Here is a 17,394-nt window from a genome sequence, read left to right on the forward strand (position 1 = left end):
CTCTTTAGGGAATTGGCCAGGTAACTTCTACTAACATCACGCAGGCCAGACTCAGTCATGTGGCCATACCTACCTATACGAGGAGGTAGGAAATGTAGCATTTGGCTGGACTACCATGTGCCCAACCAAAAACTCTTCACCATCTAAAAAGCAGATAGTGGGTTTTTGAGAAAAACTCTTAGTTTCTGCAACACTGAGGAAGCTGGGATTTGAGAAGTGGACATGAATTGTAAAGAATGGGTTAGCAACCGCATAGCACAGGGAGATCAGCTTGGTGCTTTGTGACCACCTAGAGGGGTGGAATAGGGAGGGTGGGAGGGAGATGCAAGAAGGAGGAGATATGGGGATATATGTAAATGTATAGCTGATTCACTATGTTATAAAGCAGAAACTAACACACCATTGTAAAGCAATTATACTTCAATAAAGATGTTAAAAAATAATAATAATTATAAAAAGAAATGGGCTGGAGCACTACCTGAGCCTCAGTTTCATCATTTGTAAAGTGGGCTGATAACACTTGCCTTGCTTTTTCCTTCACTCTTAGAATTGTAGGGAGCCAATGAGATAGGATAGTCTAAGAACTCTCTACATTATCAACTTCCAAATGAATTGTAATGCATGATAATCAAGTTGGGAGGGAAGGTAGGGGTAGCCAAGGCAAGGGGGGGCAAATCTACTGACATGTGGAATATACAGAACAACACTATGTAAGGAAAAGAAGATGATGTATAAATCAGACTTCCTCCAACAGCCATTTGGATAGTTTTACAAGAAGTAAATTTGACACTATGTGTGTGCTCAATTATTATGACATATTCCTTGATTTTTAGGAATCAGTGTACTCCTCTGTTACTTGCTGCCACTTCGGGAGCACTGGACACTATTCAGTACCTACTTTCTGTTGGAGCTAACTGGAGAAAAACTGATATTAAAGGAAATAATATAATTCATTTAGCAGTGCTAACCTTTCACACGGAAGTTCTCAAGCATGTAATAGAGTTAAATATTCCTGAACTCCCAGTTTGGAAAACTTTAGTAGGTGAGTACAGAACACATAATCTCTTTATAAATAAATGTTCTGATCATTATTCAGTTTAATTATTGGTACTTATTCTGAAATAAAACAAAGTAAAGCATGCATCATATTCTGAGTTAAAATCAGAAATACAAATAATACTGGACTATTTTTGTGTGTGTAAAAGTAGTTTTATTTCTAAATTAAAATAAAAGAATAAACCCAGACGATATTTCACACAATTATATTTATTTTTATTTTCCAACTTTCTCCAAAAGTCCAGCCATCCTCGGCTCCATTAAAAAAAAAAAAAAAGAGGTAGGAAATAAAGTTTGAGTGGAAAATATAAGATTCCTTCCAATTCATTCCTCACATCCTAATTTTAGAGACAGATTCAGCAACATCTTTCCTCATATTTTGATAATGTTTTGTGAAAAATTCTATTTGAGGTTTTCTCCCCCAATTTATATTCAATCTAGCCAGAAATACTATAAAGGTGAGAGTTACTGGCCAACTGAATGTACACATCTAATTTTACTCCCTCTCAAGACCCTACTAAAATTATGTAGAGATTAAATAGCAGCAAACAAGCATTGAAGAGAAAACAGGAAAAAGCAATAAAATATTGAAAGCAGACAGGCAAGTCTTAGGACGTAGCAGACCAGAGGGATCATTCCAAGCCAACTCTGGGAAAGCTGAGAACGTCTCAGATTCACACCATAAATCCCTAATAGGCTGGCTGGAGAACTAGCAGTGCCAGTCAGGAGTGCTCTCTGCAGAGGCTAACCAGGAAAGACCTAAAGATCTAAAGCAGGGATTCTCCCCAACTAACAGGAAACTGGGAATCTGACCCAAGAGAAAAGCAAAGGGAATTTCGAAGATGACAGCAAAGGGAAGTCCCAGAATGGAAACTGTGTACCCAGACCAAAAGGAAAGTGTGGGAGGAATAACCAATAGGTACAAAGAAAACTAAGCAGATGAAATAAACTAAGGAAATTATTACCTCCAGGAAAAGCAAAAGTAAGGAGACACAAGGCAGTACACTGCAGTACTTAGCTGTGAATAATATCTGTATAGGCATTATAATGTAAGTGTTGAATTTTCATTTAACTAAAAACTATAAATATAGGGAAGGGGGGGGAGCAGAGGAAATGGCAGAGCAGTGTTGAAAGAGCTAGTTTCCCATTTATCATGACATGAAGTCAATGATGTCTAAAACTGATATAGCCAAAGGTAACTGTGTATAAATATTTAGAAATGTGGAGATATGTAAATCACAGAAGGTATAGGGGAAGAGTCCAAAGTGGCACTATCTGGAGAGAGAAATTCAGAAAAGTGGAGAGGGTGGGGTAAAGAACTGTTATATTTTGCTGTAGGCTTTTTAGTAACATTTAACTCTGAATCATGAGCATATATTACTTTAATAAAACTAAAGGAAAAATTAAACAAATTGGAGAATGAAAACTGATATTTCTCCCAACAACTCGTTTTAGGATGGGATAAGATAAATAAATATTTAAGATTTTCAACCTGCTGATGCACAAAGTCTGAATAACTAGTTTCAAAACTGGCTCAATACCTGATTTTGGAATTTACTGGCTGCTGGGAACACATTCCAAGTATATCAGCCCAAGAGATACTGGACGGGGTTTTCAGTGTTTATTTGTATGCATATATATCATTATATCTTAGTCTTTTGAGAGGTAACTAAGAAGACTATCCTGCTGCTTTTGATAAAGGCTAACACATTTGAAATGCAGTGGTAGGACCTTCTGGCCCCTAACAGTAACAGCCTAATGGCACAAAAAATTCTTGACAGCCACTCCTTCCTACAGCGATTGTTGGGAAGTCCTGATAATGACATGAACACAACAGTAACCATGAGCGTCTGGCCACTGCTTCTTTGCTTCGTGCCCTATAATAGCTCTTTCTCCTCACACTACCCATTTCCACGATGAGTAAAAGAAGAATTAGAGTTTATTAGAACTCCCCGGGATTAGCTCTTGGAGTGGAAGCTGAAATTTAAAAGAGAGTACCATGGAGTGAACCAGCTAGGTAGGAGTCAGGACCAGATTTGTTGTTATAGGGGCTGGGTAAAAAGAGATGAGCAAAGATATTTCTATGTGGTTTTGCTTGAACCAGAGATATTGTTTAGAATCATGTATATTTGTATTACTTCCTGTCTGGAGTATAAGTTCATTCAAGATTTTTTTTAAAGTATCTTCTTCATACTCAGGAAATGTATAAAGCTTTAATGGATATTAAAATTTTATTGACAGTAATGTAGTTTACTTTGCTGTCCTTGAAAACCCACACTCAAATTTTATTCAACAACTGATATCAGGCAAGAGAGAGGTATACTATTTTCCAAGTGAATTTGAACCATGTGGCCAGCCAATCTAAGTCATTCAGACCAAAGATAAAAAATTTCAGAGTTTTTAAATACTAATTATATAGATTATAAACTTCAAAGAACATGGGTGTTCAATCCGTTTAAGCACCTCACATGCACAGAGGGGAATTTAATGAATGCAGTTGGTGGTGATGTTGGTGACCTCAACTCATGGCTTCACTTGGCCTGTACAGAAACAGAATCAATCATTCCATTACCTCTTATGAAATTACAATGTGTATTTTTCTGTTGAAAACTTACCAGAAATGTTGCAGTGTGAAAGCTATAAACGAAGGATGATGGCTGTCATGTCTTTAGAAGTAATCTGCTTAGCAAATGATGAATACTGGAAATGTATTTTGGATGCAGGTGATGTAAAATCTATTAACTATCTTTTGCTTATGCTATTTTATGTAGGGATTTATTCAGTCAATCACTTTAAAATGTATTTTTAATTATGGAGAAAACTTTTTAGTTGATTTTAACTTTCTATTTTTCTAAGATCATTTCCTTTACCTGTAAACCTTATATTTTATATTCCAAGTGGAAGCTGCACAGGATCAAAAAACTATATAAATCTCATTTCTCTAAAAGTTTGCAAACTTAAAAATTATATTAAATTACTTCATCATACTATCCTATGTTTACTTTCACTTAGAAATTATCCCTATTCTTTTTTGGTACACTTTATTTGTAAAAATAGCAGTTGCAGTGTCAGGCCTGGGTTTGTAACTAGCTCTACATTTAGGACTTAGGCTAGTTGCTTACTCTCTCTATGCCTAATTTCCTCATTAATAAAATAGTTACTACCTCACAGGATTGTTTTGAGAATAGCACTTCCCATTATAACTTTCTGAAATGATGGAAATATTCTATCTACACTATCCATTATGGTAGCCATTACTCTAATGTGAATATTGGGCACAAATGAGATGCTTCATAAATATTTGTTGAATGAATGAAAAATTTATCGTAGGTAGTCCCCTAATATGTTCCTAAAAACATGTACAAAAAGCTCTTTGTCCAAAAAAAGTGAACCACAGATAAACAAGTCATGATGGAGGTTTCATTTAAGGTAGCTAAATACATATATACATCCCTAATTATACCCATGATATTACTAGCATGTCATGTGTGCTCTTTAATGTTTTTCCTTCACATTGAACTAAAGTAACAAGCATCCAACTGAAGCCATATTTTCTATTTTCACCACGCCCAATGATTTTCATCTTTGAACAAACTGTAATTAATGAGGCTAAGACTGCTTTATACTAGATTCAGCACTTTTCATTTTTCAGTTGATTGTATAAAACATGAGTAAAACATAATAAAATGCTCAAATAATTATACAAACAACTGCCACACAAAGTTGATGCAGTAACCAAAACTGAACTCTACCATATGGTAGCTCAAATCATTTATATATCAATGATCTTAAGTCAAAATTCAGTGTTTCAGCGGTGACTTAGTATCACCAATATGAAATGTATGATTGTGTGCTATGTGAAAATCAAATGTGTAAACAATGAGAGCCGCCTACACTATAGAAAAGAAAGAAAAGTACATTTGCGTAGTTTCAAATGATAATTTTATAAATATTTTACAGAATTATTTGCTGTTTATATGGCAATGCCCATAAACATTATTTAAATCTTACCATGATAAATTGACTACAAATAGTTACAAACAATTCATGCTTTTTCTTGATCTTTTCATTGCAGGCACCATTCCTGCCTTAATCAATCTATTAAAAGGTTCCAAAATAAAATTACAGTGCAAAACAGTTGGGTTATTGAGTAATATCTCAACCCATGCAAAGATAGTGCATGCTCTAGTAGAAGCAGGAGCTATTCCAGCTTTGATCGACCTACTGGTTTCTGATGAACCCGAACTACACTCTCGGTGTGCTGTCATTCTGTATGATATTGCTCAACTTGAAAACAAGGATGTTATTGCCAAATATGTAAGCTCTTTTCATAGAACATCATTTTGACTAATTCTCTCATATAGAAGCTAGAAAGATACATACCCATTTCATTATGCAGTGGCCCTCATAAACTCTCAGGGAAGAGCTCCAATCTTAATGAGGATGGCAAAGAGAAAACCTGCCACAATCCCATGAGTGCCAAAATTAGACAAGAGCAAGATAGTACCAGAGCAAGCACAGCAAAGGGTTGTCTGTTTTCCCTGTCCCGAAGTCTCACAAGGCAACAGAGTGGGCCCAGGTAGATCATACCTGCACATTGGGTTTGTGTCAAATCTGAGGAACGCTGAGCTTAAGAAACCTATCACTTTGGTAGCAACCAGTAAGCAAGCCTATTCTTTGCCTGGCGGTAGACGTTACCACACCTTTCAAGAATGATAGCAGGATGAGCCAAGATCCAGTAAGTGATAAACAGCATTAGGATATGAGTAAAGGTTGTACTTGCACATGTACCACTTCTAGGGCCCACATCATGGGGTAATGGCATTATAATGAGAAAAACCACAGGCAAATGAAGTGAACAGTAATTCAAGGAAGTGACACATAAAATCTTGTTAGCTCCAGTTTGGCAAGGTCTGGGGAGGAGTTTATGTTACATAAGGAGGTGGTATCATCTAGGATAGCCTAGATGATATTGTGGTAATATCTCCCAAATATCAATGCTAAAAACAAATGAAGATTTATTTCTCAGTCAAAAAGAAAAAAAAAAAAAGATAGCTACATAAAAATCCTGAAAAATGGCCCAGGTAAAAGAGCTGTTACAATCTTGATACACTCCCAATACTGGTAGGAGTGCAAGAGACCAAGGGAAAACTGTTTCTCAACAAAATTATCTGGTAAAACTATCACCTGGGACAACATGGAAGACAGGTCAACTGCTTATTTAGCTCTGGGGGATGTGGTTGCTTCTTGTTGTTTATGAGAAGATGTTAAAAGAAATAGTGCTATCTTGGCTATTTCTATTCTGGCTGGTAAATGTAGTCTATTTGTGTACTAGAAAGAATTAGAAGAAAAAAAAATATTTTTTTTGTGAACACCCAGCAATCTTTGCCATGCTGTAGTTCTTCAAATAAAACCCACCTTATTATGTCTATTAATATTTTAGGTAAGATCTTTTAAAGATATTTATAAATAAGGTTATTTTTATAGTTTTTGTCAGGTGACACTTCTTCATTATGGACTGAGTCATTTAGCATTATAAAATAGACACTTTTTGTCAAGTGCAATACTTTTGCCCCAAATTCTGTGTTGTCCAAAATTAGATTTGTGATCTTTGTGTTCTTTTGTGCTCTCATGTTTAATTTGGCTTTGCTTATCGTTTTCTTTTTAACTTTTTGGAGTCATTTTACTTCTTGCTGGTTGTTTTGTTATCAATCATTTGGAAAATATATTAGAAATTTTCCCCTCCCCCCAGGCCCACAACTAGAGTTAGTCAGTTAGTCTTATTCATTTAGACCTCACTTTAGACCTCTCCAGTGATTCTGATCACCCAGAGTTAGGATAAATGTGTCCCTTGTATGCAGTATATTTGGGTTTGCTTTGTCATTCACTTTTTATTGAATATAGCTCATTTACATTTATTGATGTGATGTTTAATCTTAGTTTTGGCATATTTTGTTATTATTTTTGGTTCTCTAAAAATCTTCTACTGTATGAGCAGTGTTTTCTTCCTCTTTTTTTCTTTATCTTTAAATTCCAGGACTTACACATCAGTGTTAGTTACCTATTTTTCCTGGGGCTTGGTGTGACTTTTCAACATGTACATTCATCTCCTTTTATTTTCAAAACGTTTTCGTGAATTCATGTCTTTAAATATTTTTTCTGTATTATTCTTTCTGTAAATTCATAAACAAGTACTTTTTGAGAGTTTATTGTATGGAAATACACTTCTAGATGTTAGAGTTATAGGAGTGAACAAAACAGACAAAATCCCAGCCTTCATGGAGTTTTTATTCCAGTTGGGGGTAACAAGACAATAAAGAAAATAAACCAAATATAGTATATTCGATGAGAAGAGATGTTAAGGAGGAAAATAAAGCAGGGAAAGGGAAGGGGGGAGCTTGGCAAAAAATACTTCACTAAGAAGCTGGCATTTGAAAAAGGGAGAGGGGTGGGGGAGGGATGGATTGGGAGGTTGGGATTAGCAGATGTAAACTATTATATATAGGATGGATAAATAACAAGGTCCTACTGTATAGCACAGGGAACTATATTCAATATCCTGTGATAAACTATAATGGAAAAGAATACGAAAAAAGAATGTATATATGTGTGTGTGTGTGTAACTGAATCACTGTGCTATACAGCAGAAATTAACGAAACATTGTAAATCAACTATACTTCGATAAAATAAATTTAAGAAAAGAAGTTGGCATTTGAGTACAAACCTAAAATAGATGAGGAAGTGTGCCATGTTTTTCTGTTGGGAAGAGCATTCTAGGCAGAGGAAACAAATGCAAAGTAAATGAAGTGAGAGTATGCCTGGCATATTCAAGGAATAGCAAGTAAGCAAAAGTAGCTGAAGAAAGAGAAATAGGAGACACCTTAGCTGGGTAATGGTAGACCACATCATGTAGGGCCATGTAGATAATTGTTAGACACCCTGGCTTTTTCTCTGAGTATGTTAAGCCATTGAATAATTTTGTTCTGGGAAGTTCCATGAAGAGATTTATATCACTCTACCTTCTGTGTTGAAACAGGTGGGCAAGGGTGGATGCAGCAAGACTAACTAAGAAGCTATTTTGGTAATCCAGGTGACAGACAGTGGTGTCTTGAACCAGGGTGGTAATAGTGGAAATGGTGAGAAGTAGTCATATACTGTATTATTTTTCTGGGAGTTGAGTCACCAGGAGCTGTGGGAAAGCTGAAAGATCTGGAGGGACCTCAAAGGAGACTAAGAAGGAATGGCCACTGAGGTAAGAGGAAACCTGAGGAAACTGTTGTCCTATCAGCCAAACGGGCAACATGTTCAAAGAGGAGAAGAATATCAATAGTGTCAAAGGCTGTTGTAAGATGAAAGTCAAAAGTTGACTTGAATTTACTGATCACTGAATTAACTTTAATTAACTAATTAAATCTTAACTACACTTCTCTTTGGGAATACCAATTATTTGTGTATTATATCACCTTTTCCAGTTTTATACAGCTATCATTTTCTCTCTAGTCCTTTTCCACTCACTGTTTTATTTCATTTTTTTTCCCCCTCAATCCTATCCTCCTTGTCTCTTGCTATGTTTTCTGGCCTTATTTATTTTTGTGTAGATTACAGTTTGGCTTTTATATTTTTCCACATCTTTCCTGAGCTTTTCCAGCTCTTGTTTCACCTCTCCCTGTCTCAAAAAATCTTCCCTGAGCACTGATGTCTCTCCTGTGCACCCTTGTTTTATAGAGGTGATTGCCTAAGTTTTTTCATTGATAACAATATACCATTTTCAGTTAAAGTTTTTCATCTACTTTGTGGCATATTTTTCTTACAAGCATTCTTTATCTGTCATAAGTTTTTCCTATTTTTAATCTTATAATATATTTGGACAGATCCTGTTCTGCTTCCTTTTTGAACATTACTCACTTTGAATTAGATAAGTTCTTTCTGGTCTAGCTATTTGCAGGAAATGCATGTGGGAAAGGGCCCAGATCCATGTTCTAGGCTAGCAAGAATATGACATATGCTACAGGGTTGTATGCATGGGTCTGTTCAGCTTCACTTTCCCTTAGCCAGCAGAGACTATTGCATAGTACTCATAATGTGGATTCTATTTCCTCCACAATGCAAAAGTCTATCTCTTCCTTTTTATCTCACCAATAAGACTACTTGTTCCAAACCTCTTATTGGTATCATTCTTTATTCGTCCTTGCCCTCCTTAATTTTTGAAACTTTAGGACAAATTAGTCCAGGAAAGATCCTGCTGCCATCCTCCATACCCATTCCTCTTGTTCCAGACAGGGATGTGTGTGTGTGTGTGTGTGTGTGTGTGTGTTGTGTGTGTGTGTTGTGTGTGTATGTGTATGTTTTCCTGCCCCTTAAGGTAGAGCCACTTACTTTGGAAAACTGTGTTCTGCCAGTATTTCCTGTAGCCGGTGGCCATGGGAGATCTTGCGCATCCCTGTTGGCTACTCATAAACATTTATTATGGTTCAACATTACTGATGTCTCCTAGCTTTATTGAAAATGACATTACATTTCTGTTTCTTATCTTCTTTAATATCCTTTCATTAATTCTGTTAGTAGGGAGAAATGCCATCTTTACTCCACTTAAAATTAAGAAACTATATTAACATTTAAAAATAATATTTTGTGTTGCATAAATATAATTACCAATTACCAGTGCAATGTATACAATAGCAAATATTTCCAAATGGGCACTGTATTCAATTGGTATTACTTAGTTGTTTCACTTTTAGATACTTAAATGTTACAGTGAACTTGCAGCCTCAAATTATTTTGGTATAGAGGAGACTATTTGAAAATATATTTATAGAGACTTCCCTGGTGGTCCAGTGGTTAAGACTCTGCACTTCCAATGCAGGGGGCATGGGTTCGATCCCTGGTCGGGGAACAAAGATCCCACATGCCATGTGGTACGGCACAGAAAGGAAGGAAAGAAGGAAGGAAGGAAGGGAGGGAGGGAGGCAGAAAATATAGTTATAGAATACTTTCCTTAATATTGAAGCATAAGATATGCTCAAAGTTGTAATAACTGTCATTTAATGTGCCATATCCGTAGACACATTTGTTTATGGGCAGTTTTTCTCTCCTAATTAAGCAGATATTTATAGCAAGAAAGATTATAGACTTGTGTTTCTAAATAAAGATAGCATACATCTTAAATAACTTCAACTAAATCTTTTTGTTTATTTTTAGAATGGAATTCCAGCTCTGATAAATCTTTTGAACTTAGACATAGAAAGCGTGCTAGTAAATGTAATGAACTGTCTACGGGTATTATGTATGGGAAACAAAAACAATCAAAGAGCAGTGAGAGACCATAAAGGCATCCCGTATCTTATCACATTTCTGAGTTCTGAGTCAGGTAAGTCTTTAGTTCTATATATTTTAAAGTGACCAGATATATTAAGTGAAGCAAATACATGTTTGGACTTGTCCTTTATGATAGATGTCCTGGATTTATCTTAGGATGGAACTAGACATATGTAACATAACCTAACTTCTGAAACACTTAAATTTAAACTGCTGGATTTATAAAAGGAATTGACTCTCAAAGCCATAATTTTTAAAATGTTGAACTAGATATTTTTATAAATGGAAATATTGGCATGAGTAATGAAAATAATGTAGTTAATATGCCCAGGGACTCAAGTAGATGTCTCCTTGTATGAATAAGACACACATTGATCATTGGAAGCTATTTTTCAAGTTACAATAAGGACTTCAGATTTGCTGTTAGATATTTGATATCAAAATTCAATGTCATCAGATCATTAGGTTAATTAATGATTAATTAATTAACTTCAGTGCCTATAAACACCAGGAACACCAGAAGCTATGAGGCAGTTTCTGCAGCTACTGCAAATGGTCTCTCAGGTTCTGTAAGAATTTTCTCATTCCAGTGAGCATATACATAAACTTAAAATCTATGGTTTTCCCCACATTTGGGGGAATAAAAAATTGGGGGAAAGGTTGTATGTTTTTCTTCCTGCTCAGTTTATCACCTATCTTTCTATTCTAGTCCTCTAAGAATGAATACAGAATAAATATGTTGGCTAAAATGTAAGACAAGGTTATGGATAAGGGGATTGTTGCAGAAGGCTTTCTTTTACTTTAGAACTTCAAATTTAAGCAATTATCATCTTCTAAGGACCTCTATCATGTAGTGAAATCATTTGAAAGTCCTTTCCCTTCATTACAAATTCCTAAAGTCAGGGAATAGGTTTTCCCTATCCTTTTTCTTCCTCCCAACCCCAGATGCTTGAACAAAGCACAAATTGTAGAGGCAATTTGGATAAATAATAAATGAATTCATTAAAGAAAGCTATAGAAATGAATTACCAAAATCATTTCTTTTTTGGGCTCTTGCCTCATCTGAAACCTAAATAAAAGTAACATCCTATATTGTAATCTGTACTATCTCTTCACTCCAAGGAAGATAAATACTTTTGAAGAAATTTTAATTGTTTTTCTCCCCATTTATAATTTGTAAATTCTACACTTCTAATTTTAGTGCTTTAACAAATGATTCTCCTGTATATTAGCTGTGCTATTAAGTTTTAGGGGATTACAAAAGAGTTTTATTAATTCCAATATCCTCTTAACTCTTCTGAACCACTCTAAGATTTCATGCATTAAGGTAAAATGGCCCCAAAGTAGCTTCACATGCAGTTTCTTAAGACTATGGACTTGTTAACATCTCCTTAACATCTCCAAGGGGTTCCTCAACCTTTGCTGAGTTTGGTTTGTTTGAGGTCTTTGCTTTACCATCTTTAGCTGTTTGTTTCATACTCTTCCCCATATGTATGTACATGCATACATGTTTTTGTTCCTACAGTGCTTCTTATTTCATCTTTTCTAATGCATGCAATTGTCCTGTTCTGTGTTATTAACAAAGGTTTATATAATAACACAACACCACCATGGAAATTCAAATATGTGGTAGAAAGTATATGAAATGATTTTCAACTCCAAACTATCTGAGCAAAATTTAAAGAGTAACCTCATCCTTCTGAAAATGATTATTCATACATTTCACTGCAGAAATATGTTTTCTCCAGATTCTCTGGGATGTTATGTAATGTATAGTATGAGCTCATTATCTTCTAAAATCTGGAACTTTGGAATTCTGAAAGGGTTTTAGATAGAAAAAAAACCCAAAACACCTCCATAATTAGGCGGCTTTCACCCAACTCTTAATGTTGGAGTTCCTCAAGCTTCTGTTCTTGGTCTGCTGCTTTTTTCACACAGCACACGCTTCTTAAGCAATTTTATTTACTCTTAGTAACTTCATTACATTCATAATCTATTCTTCCCAGTTCTCTATCGAAATCCCTGACCTCTCCTCTGAGCTTCAGAGCTAGTCTGGATTATTGAGGTGTAAATAAAGACAGCCCTCTCCCTTTAGAATTTGGGTGCAATTCATAAATAGACACAAGAATGTAATGGAGATCAAAACTTCAGTAACAGCTGGAAAGCTTGCTTTGAGAAAATAGCAAAAAGATAGCACCAAAAGGAAGCTAAGCCATGCATTTGCAATGACTCATTATTTTATGGGGGTAATGAGTAACATTCCTGAGTGGGAGATGAGAGTAGGAATTTCTACTTTTTGGACTGATGCAGCAATATGGGGTAAGAGAAAGAATGGTTCCCTTCACACTCTCTTAATTTTATTACCTTGTTAGCTGAAAAACATCCCAAGTGTTACTAGAGTGATCTATCTAAAATACAAAATTGATTATATCTTTCCCTTCCTTTAAATTATTCAGTGGCTCTTTGTCACCTATGATAATGTCCAAAGTTTTAGCACAGCCTATCAGCCTTCTAAACTTCCAACTTGGAAAGGAAATAACCTTCCTGTTATTTCCTGTCACTCCTTTCCTCTTTTATTTTATTCTCAATTAATATTGAACTTATTGCTATTTCATACTTCTGGCCTTTGAGCTTGCTCCACAAGGCTAAGGACTTTGTTTTGTTGGTTCGTCATAGTTTCCCAGTACCTAGGACACTCCTAGTAGCCACTCAATAAAATATTTGCTGAATATATAAGTGATTGAATGATAAAAATATTCATAACAAAAAAGTTAATATATTTGACATAAAGTGAGTATGTAAATTGATATGAACAATAAGGCCTTAATAGACAGACAATTAACCTGAATAGAAAGCCTATGAAAGAACAAATGCTAAATTTAGAGAGTGTGGTTGCTTGAATTTAAAAACACCTTTTTGTACAGTTTTAACTTCTGGAAGCATATTGATGTCTTCACATTAAAAAGAAAAACTACATTAAATCTACAAGACAGAAGGAGGAATCTAAAATTGAATACAAACAAAAACAAATGAACCCCATTATATATCAAATGAATTATATAGCTAGATTAAAAAGAAAAAAATGAACACAGGTAACTTTTTTTAATTTTAAAGTAGCTTTTTAAAGTAACTTTGAGCACAGTGCTTTACTATACAGCTTCAGTCTAGGGGAGAAAAAAACATATCTTGAATTCTTCTTAGTGGATTTGTATTTCGTAGTGATATGGGTAAAACAGCTCTGAACCTGTGTTATAAGTATTGTAGGACTGACCAAATCAATAAAGTGTTAATATTATTGGGTTCTCACTGTGAAAAGAAATATACAGAATGTGGAAAGGCAATAAAGAATCCTGTGGGGTTGAACTGGAACTGGAAAATTGGAAATATATATATTTTCCTAGCCTTGTCTGCTTAAAGAGTCTAGTAGCAATGACACTTCAGTAGCAATGAATATACCCAGTACCAAATCTTTATTTCTAAATACCATTCCTCATTAAAAGAAACCAGAGCTTCCTGGAGAAATGGTTGATTCCGGGGCTGGGGCAGAGCAGGTACATGGTAAGTCCAAAACATCGTATTGTGGCAGAAAGTAAGAAAATGCGCCCCCCTCAAATGGAGGTGTATCTAAAGGACACAGGGGTCAACTTGAAGGAACTCCCACTGGCCCTTCAAGTTGGACAATCTTGGACAATTGCCAAATCTTGGACAGAGAATCAATACAAATAATGAAATTAATGGATTATAACTCATTGAATAAAATAAAAATCCAAGAGCCCATCTTGATGATAAGTGGATAAACAAGGAAATAAATAAATAGAGAAGTAGGGAGAGCTCTTCTTTACAGTAGAATGCAACTGATAAGTATGAAGGGAGCAGTAGATTTGGAAAATAAACATTTTGCAAACATCATAGTAAAGATTGGTTTGGGCAAAAATCAGTTGTTGCCAAATCTTAGGAGAGTTCTCTGACTTATTTTTGCAACTTTTCTCTGAATTTTATTTTATTTCATTTTTTGGCTGCACTGGGTCTTCGTTGCTGCATGCAGGCTTTCTCTAGTTGCAGCGAGCAGGGGCTACTCTTCGTTACGGTGCACAGCCTTCTCATTGTGGTGGCTTCTCTTGTTGCAGAGCACAGGCTCTAGGTACACAGGCTTCAGTAGTTGCAGCATGCAGGCTCAGTAGTTGTGGCTCATGAGCTCTAGAGCACAGGCTCAGTAGTTGTGGCACACGGGCTTAGTTGCTCCGCGGCATGTGGGATCCTCCTGGATCAGGAATCGAACCCATGTCCCCTGCATTGGCAGGAAGATTTATAACCACTGCACCACCAGGGAAGTCCCTCTCTACGTTTTAAAGAGAACAATTACAACTTGTTAATATGCATATATGAAAATGTTTAGATTTACTAGTAACCCAAAACAAAGTGAGACACCATTTTTTTGCCTATTTATGTATTTATTCTTAATGATAATATCTGTACTTAAAAAGTTACAGTGACATTGATACTCTCATACTCTGATTATTGGAGAGTAGGATGCTATTATCATATCATTTGAAAAGCAGTTTTCTGGGGACCAGGTCAGGTTCAAGACAGCAGCATAGGAAGATGCTGAGCTAACTTCCTCCTGCAGGCACACCAAAATTACAACTACTTGCAGAGCAACTATCTCTGAGAACAACCTGAAGACTAGCAGAAAAGATTTCCCACAACTGAAGATATAAAGAAGGAACCACAATGAGATGGTTGAGGGGGCAGAGACATGGTCTGGTCAGGACCCACACCCCCAATGTAGTGACCCACAAGTGGGAAAGATATCACGGCCCCGTAAGTCCTCCCAGGGTAGTGAGGAGTCTGAGCCCCATATCAGGTTCCCCAGCTAGGGCATCCTATGCAAGGAAGATAAGCTCCCAAAACTTCTGGCTTTGAAAACCAGTGAGGCGTATGTTTGGGAGAGCCAGAGGGCTGTAGGAAACTGAAACTGCTCTTATGGGTGCATGCAAAATCTCACATGCTCTGAGGCCCACTGCAGAGAGGCAGCAGTTTGAAAGGTGCCTAGGTCAGACCCACTTGCTCATCTTGGAGAGGCCTCTTGGAGAGGCAGGAGGCAGCTGGGACTCCTACTGGGGAATGAGACACTGAGGCAGCTATTCATGTGATCTTCTACTGTGCTGACACTGATGCTGGCAGGCACATTTTGGAATCCTCCTTCTAGCCTATTAGTGCTAGGGGCCTGCCCCACCCACCAGCTTGCCTGCATCACTGGCTTCGCAACTGTCTAACCACCAGAGCCTGCCCTGCCCACCAGTGTGTCCACAGCAGCCACACAAGGCAGGAGCTCTCAGTCAGCCAGACCAGGAGCCAGTCCTGCCTACCAGTGTGCCCAAAGTAGCTGGCCCCACTACAGCAGAAGGGGGCATATAGCCCACATAAGGACACCCTTTGAGCATCTAGCTCTGGTGGCCAGAGGGGAGCATGCTGTTGGACTCCATAGGACATCTCCTACATAAGGCCACTTCTCCAAGATTGGGAGAGAGAAGGAACCTACCTAATACATAGAAATAAATTTGGAGACTTAGGCAAAATGAGGAGACAGGTGAATATGTTCCAAATGAAGGAACAAAACAAAACCTCGGAAAAAGAACTAAATGAAACAGAGATAAGCAATCTACCTGATAGAGTTCAAGGTAATAATCATAAAGATGTTCACCAAACTTGTGAGAAGAATGGATGAACACAGTGAGAACTTCAACAGAGTTATAAAATATAAAAAAGAACCAATCAGAGCTGAAGAATACAATAACAGAAATGGAAAATATACGAGAGGGAATCAATGGTAGAGTAGATAATATAGAAGAATGGGTAAGTGATCTAGAAGACAGAGTAGTGGATTCACACAAGCTGAATGGAAAAAAGAAGTAAAAAATTTTTAAATGAGGATAGTTTAAGGGACCTCTGGGACAACATCAGGTGTACCAACATTCACATTATATGGGTCCAAGAAGGATAAGAGAGAAAGGGCAGAGAACTTATTTGAAGAAGTAATAGCTGAAAACTTTCCTAACCTGGAGAAGGAAACAGACATCCAAGTCCAGGAAGCACAGTGTCCCAAACAGATGAACCCAAAGAGGTCCACACCAAGACCCATTATAATTAAAATGTCAAAAATTAAAATCTTAATCTTAAGAGCAGCAAGAGAAAAGCAATTAGTTACATATAAGGGAACTCCCATATCAGTTGACTTCTTGGCAGAAACTTTGCAGTCCAGAAGAAAGTGACATGATATATTCAAAGTGCTGAAAGGAAAAAACCTACAACCAAGAATACTCTACCTGGCAAGGTTATCATTCAGAATTGAAGGAGAGAGAAGAGTTTTACAGACAAAAGCTAAAAGAGTTCATCACCATTAAACCAGCCTTACAAGAAAGGTTAAAGGGAGTTCTCTAAGCAGAAAAGGCCACAATTAGAAATAATAGAATTATGAAAGAAAAAATATCACTGGTAAAGGCAAACATATAATAAAGATAGTGGATTAACCACTTACAGAGCTAGTAGACAGCTTAACATGGGGAGGGGGTAAAATTTTAGAGCTTTTAAAATGTGTTCAAACTTAAGAGATCATGAACTTAGAATAGACACCTATATACATAGGTTGTTACATATGAACCTAGTGGTAACCGTAAACCAAAAACTTATAATAGATACACAAAAAATGAGAAAGGAACCCAAACATAACACTAAAGATACTCATCAAGTCACAAGGGAAGAGAGCAGGAGAAGAAAAAAGGAACAGAGAAGAACTACAAAACAACCAGAAAACAGTTAACAAAATGGCAATAAGTACATGCCTATCAATAATTAATTTAAATGTAAATGGACTAAATGCTCCATACAAAACATATAAGGTGGCTGAATGGATAAAAAACAAGACACATAAATATGCTTCCTACCAAGACTCATTTTATTTTTATTTATTTGTTTTTAAAATAAATTTATTTATTTTATTTACTTATTTTTGGCTGCATTGG

The 17,394-nt window shown here is 36.3% G+C and overlaps 1 protein-coding gene across 1 annotated transcript in view; it reads left to right on the forward strand.

Annotated features, from left to right (window-relative positions):
* The window catches only part of ANKAR (ankyrin and armadillo repeat containing), an 89,319-nt gene that overhangs the window by 30,475 nt on the left and 41,450 nt on the right, over window positions 1-17,394 (forward strand). The window contains exons 10-13 of the mRNA XM_082840928.1: window positions 834-1,042; window positions 3,675-3,779; window positions 5,132-5,373; window positions 10,256-10,424. Of these exons, the coding sequence (XP_082697054.1) occupies window positions 834-1,042; window positions 3,675-3,779; window positions 5,132-5,373; window positions 10,256-10,424 (725 nt within the window). The remainder of the gene's footprint in view (window positions 1-833; window positions 1,043-3,674; window positions 3,780-5,131; window positions 5,374-10,255; window positions 10,425-17,394) is intronic.

The sequence above is a fragment of the Leucopleurus acutus genome (genome assembly GCF_964270905.1).
Source record: "Leucopleurus acutus genome assembly, chromosome: 6".
Classification (NCBI taxonomy): Eukaryota; Metazoa; Chordata; class Mammalia; order Artiodactyla; family Delphinidae; genus Leucopleurus; species Leucopleurus acutus.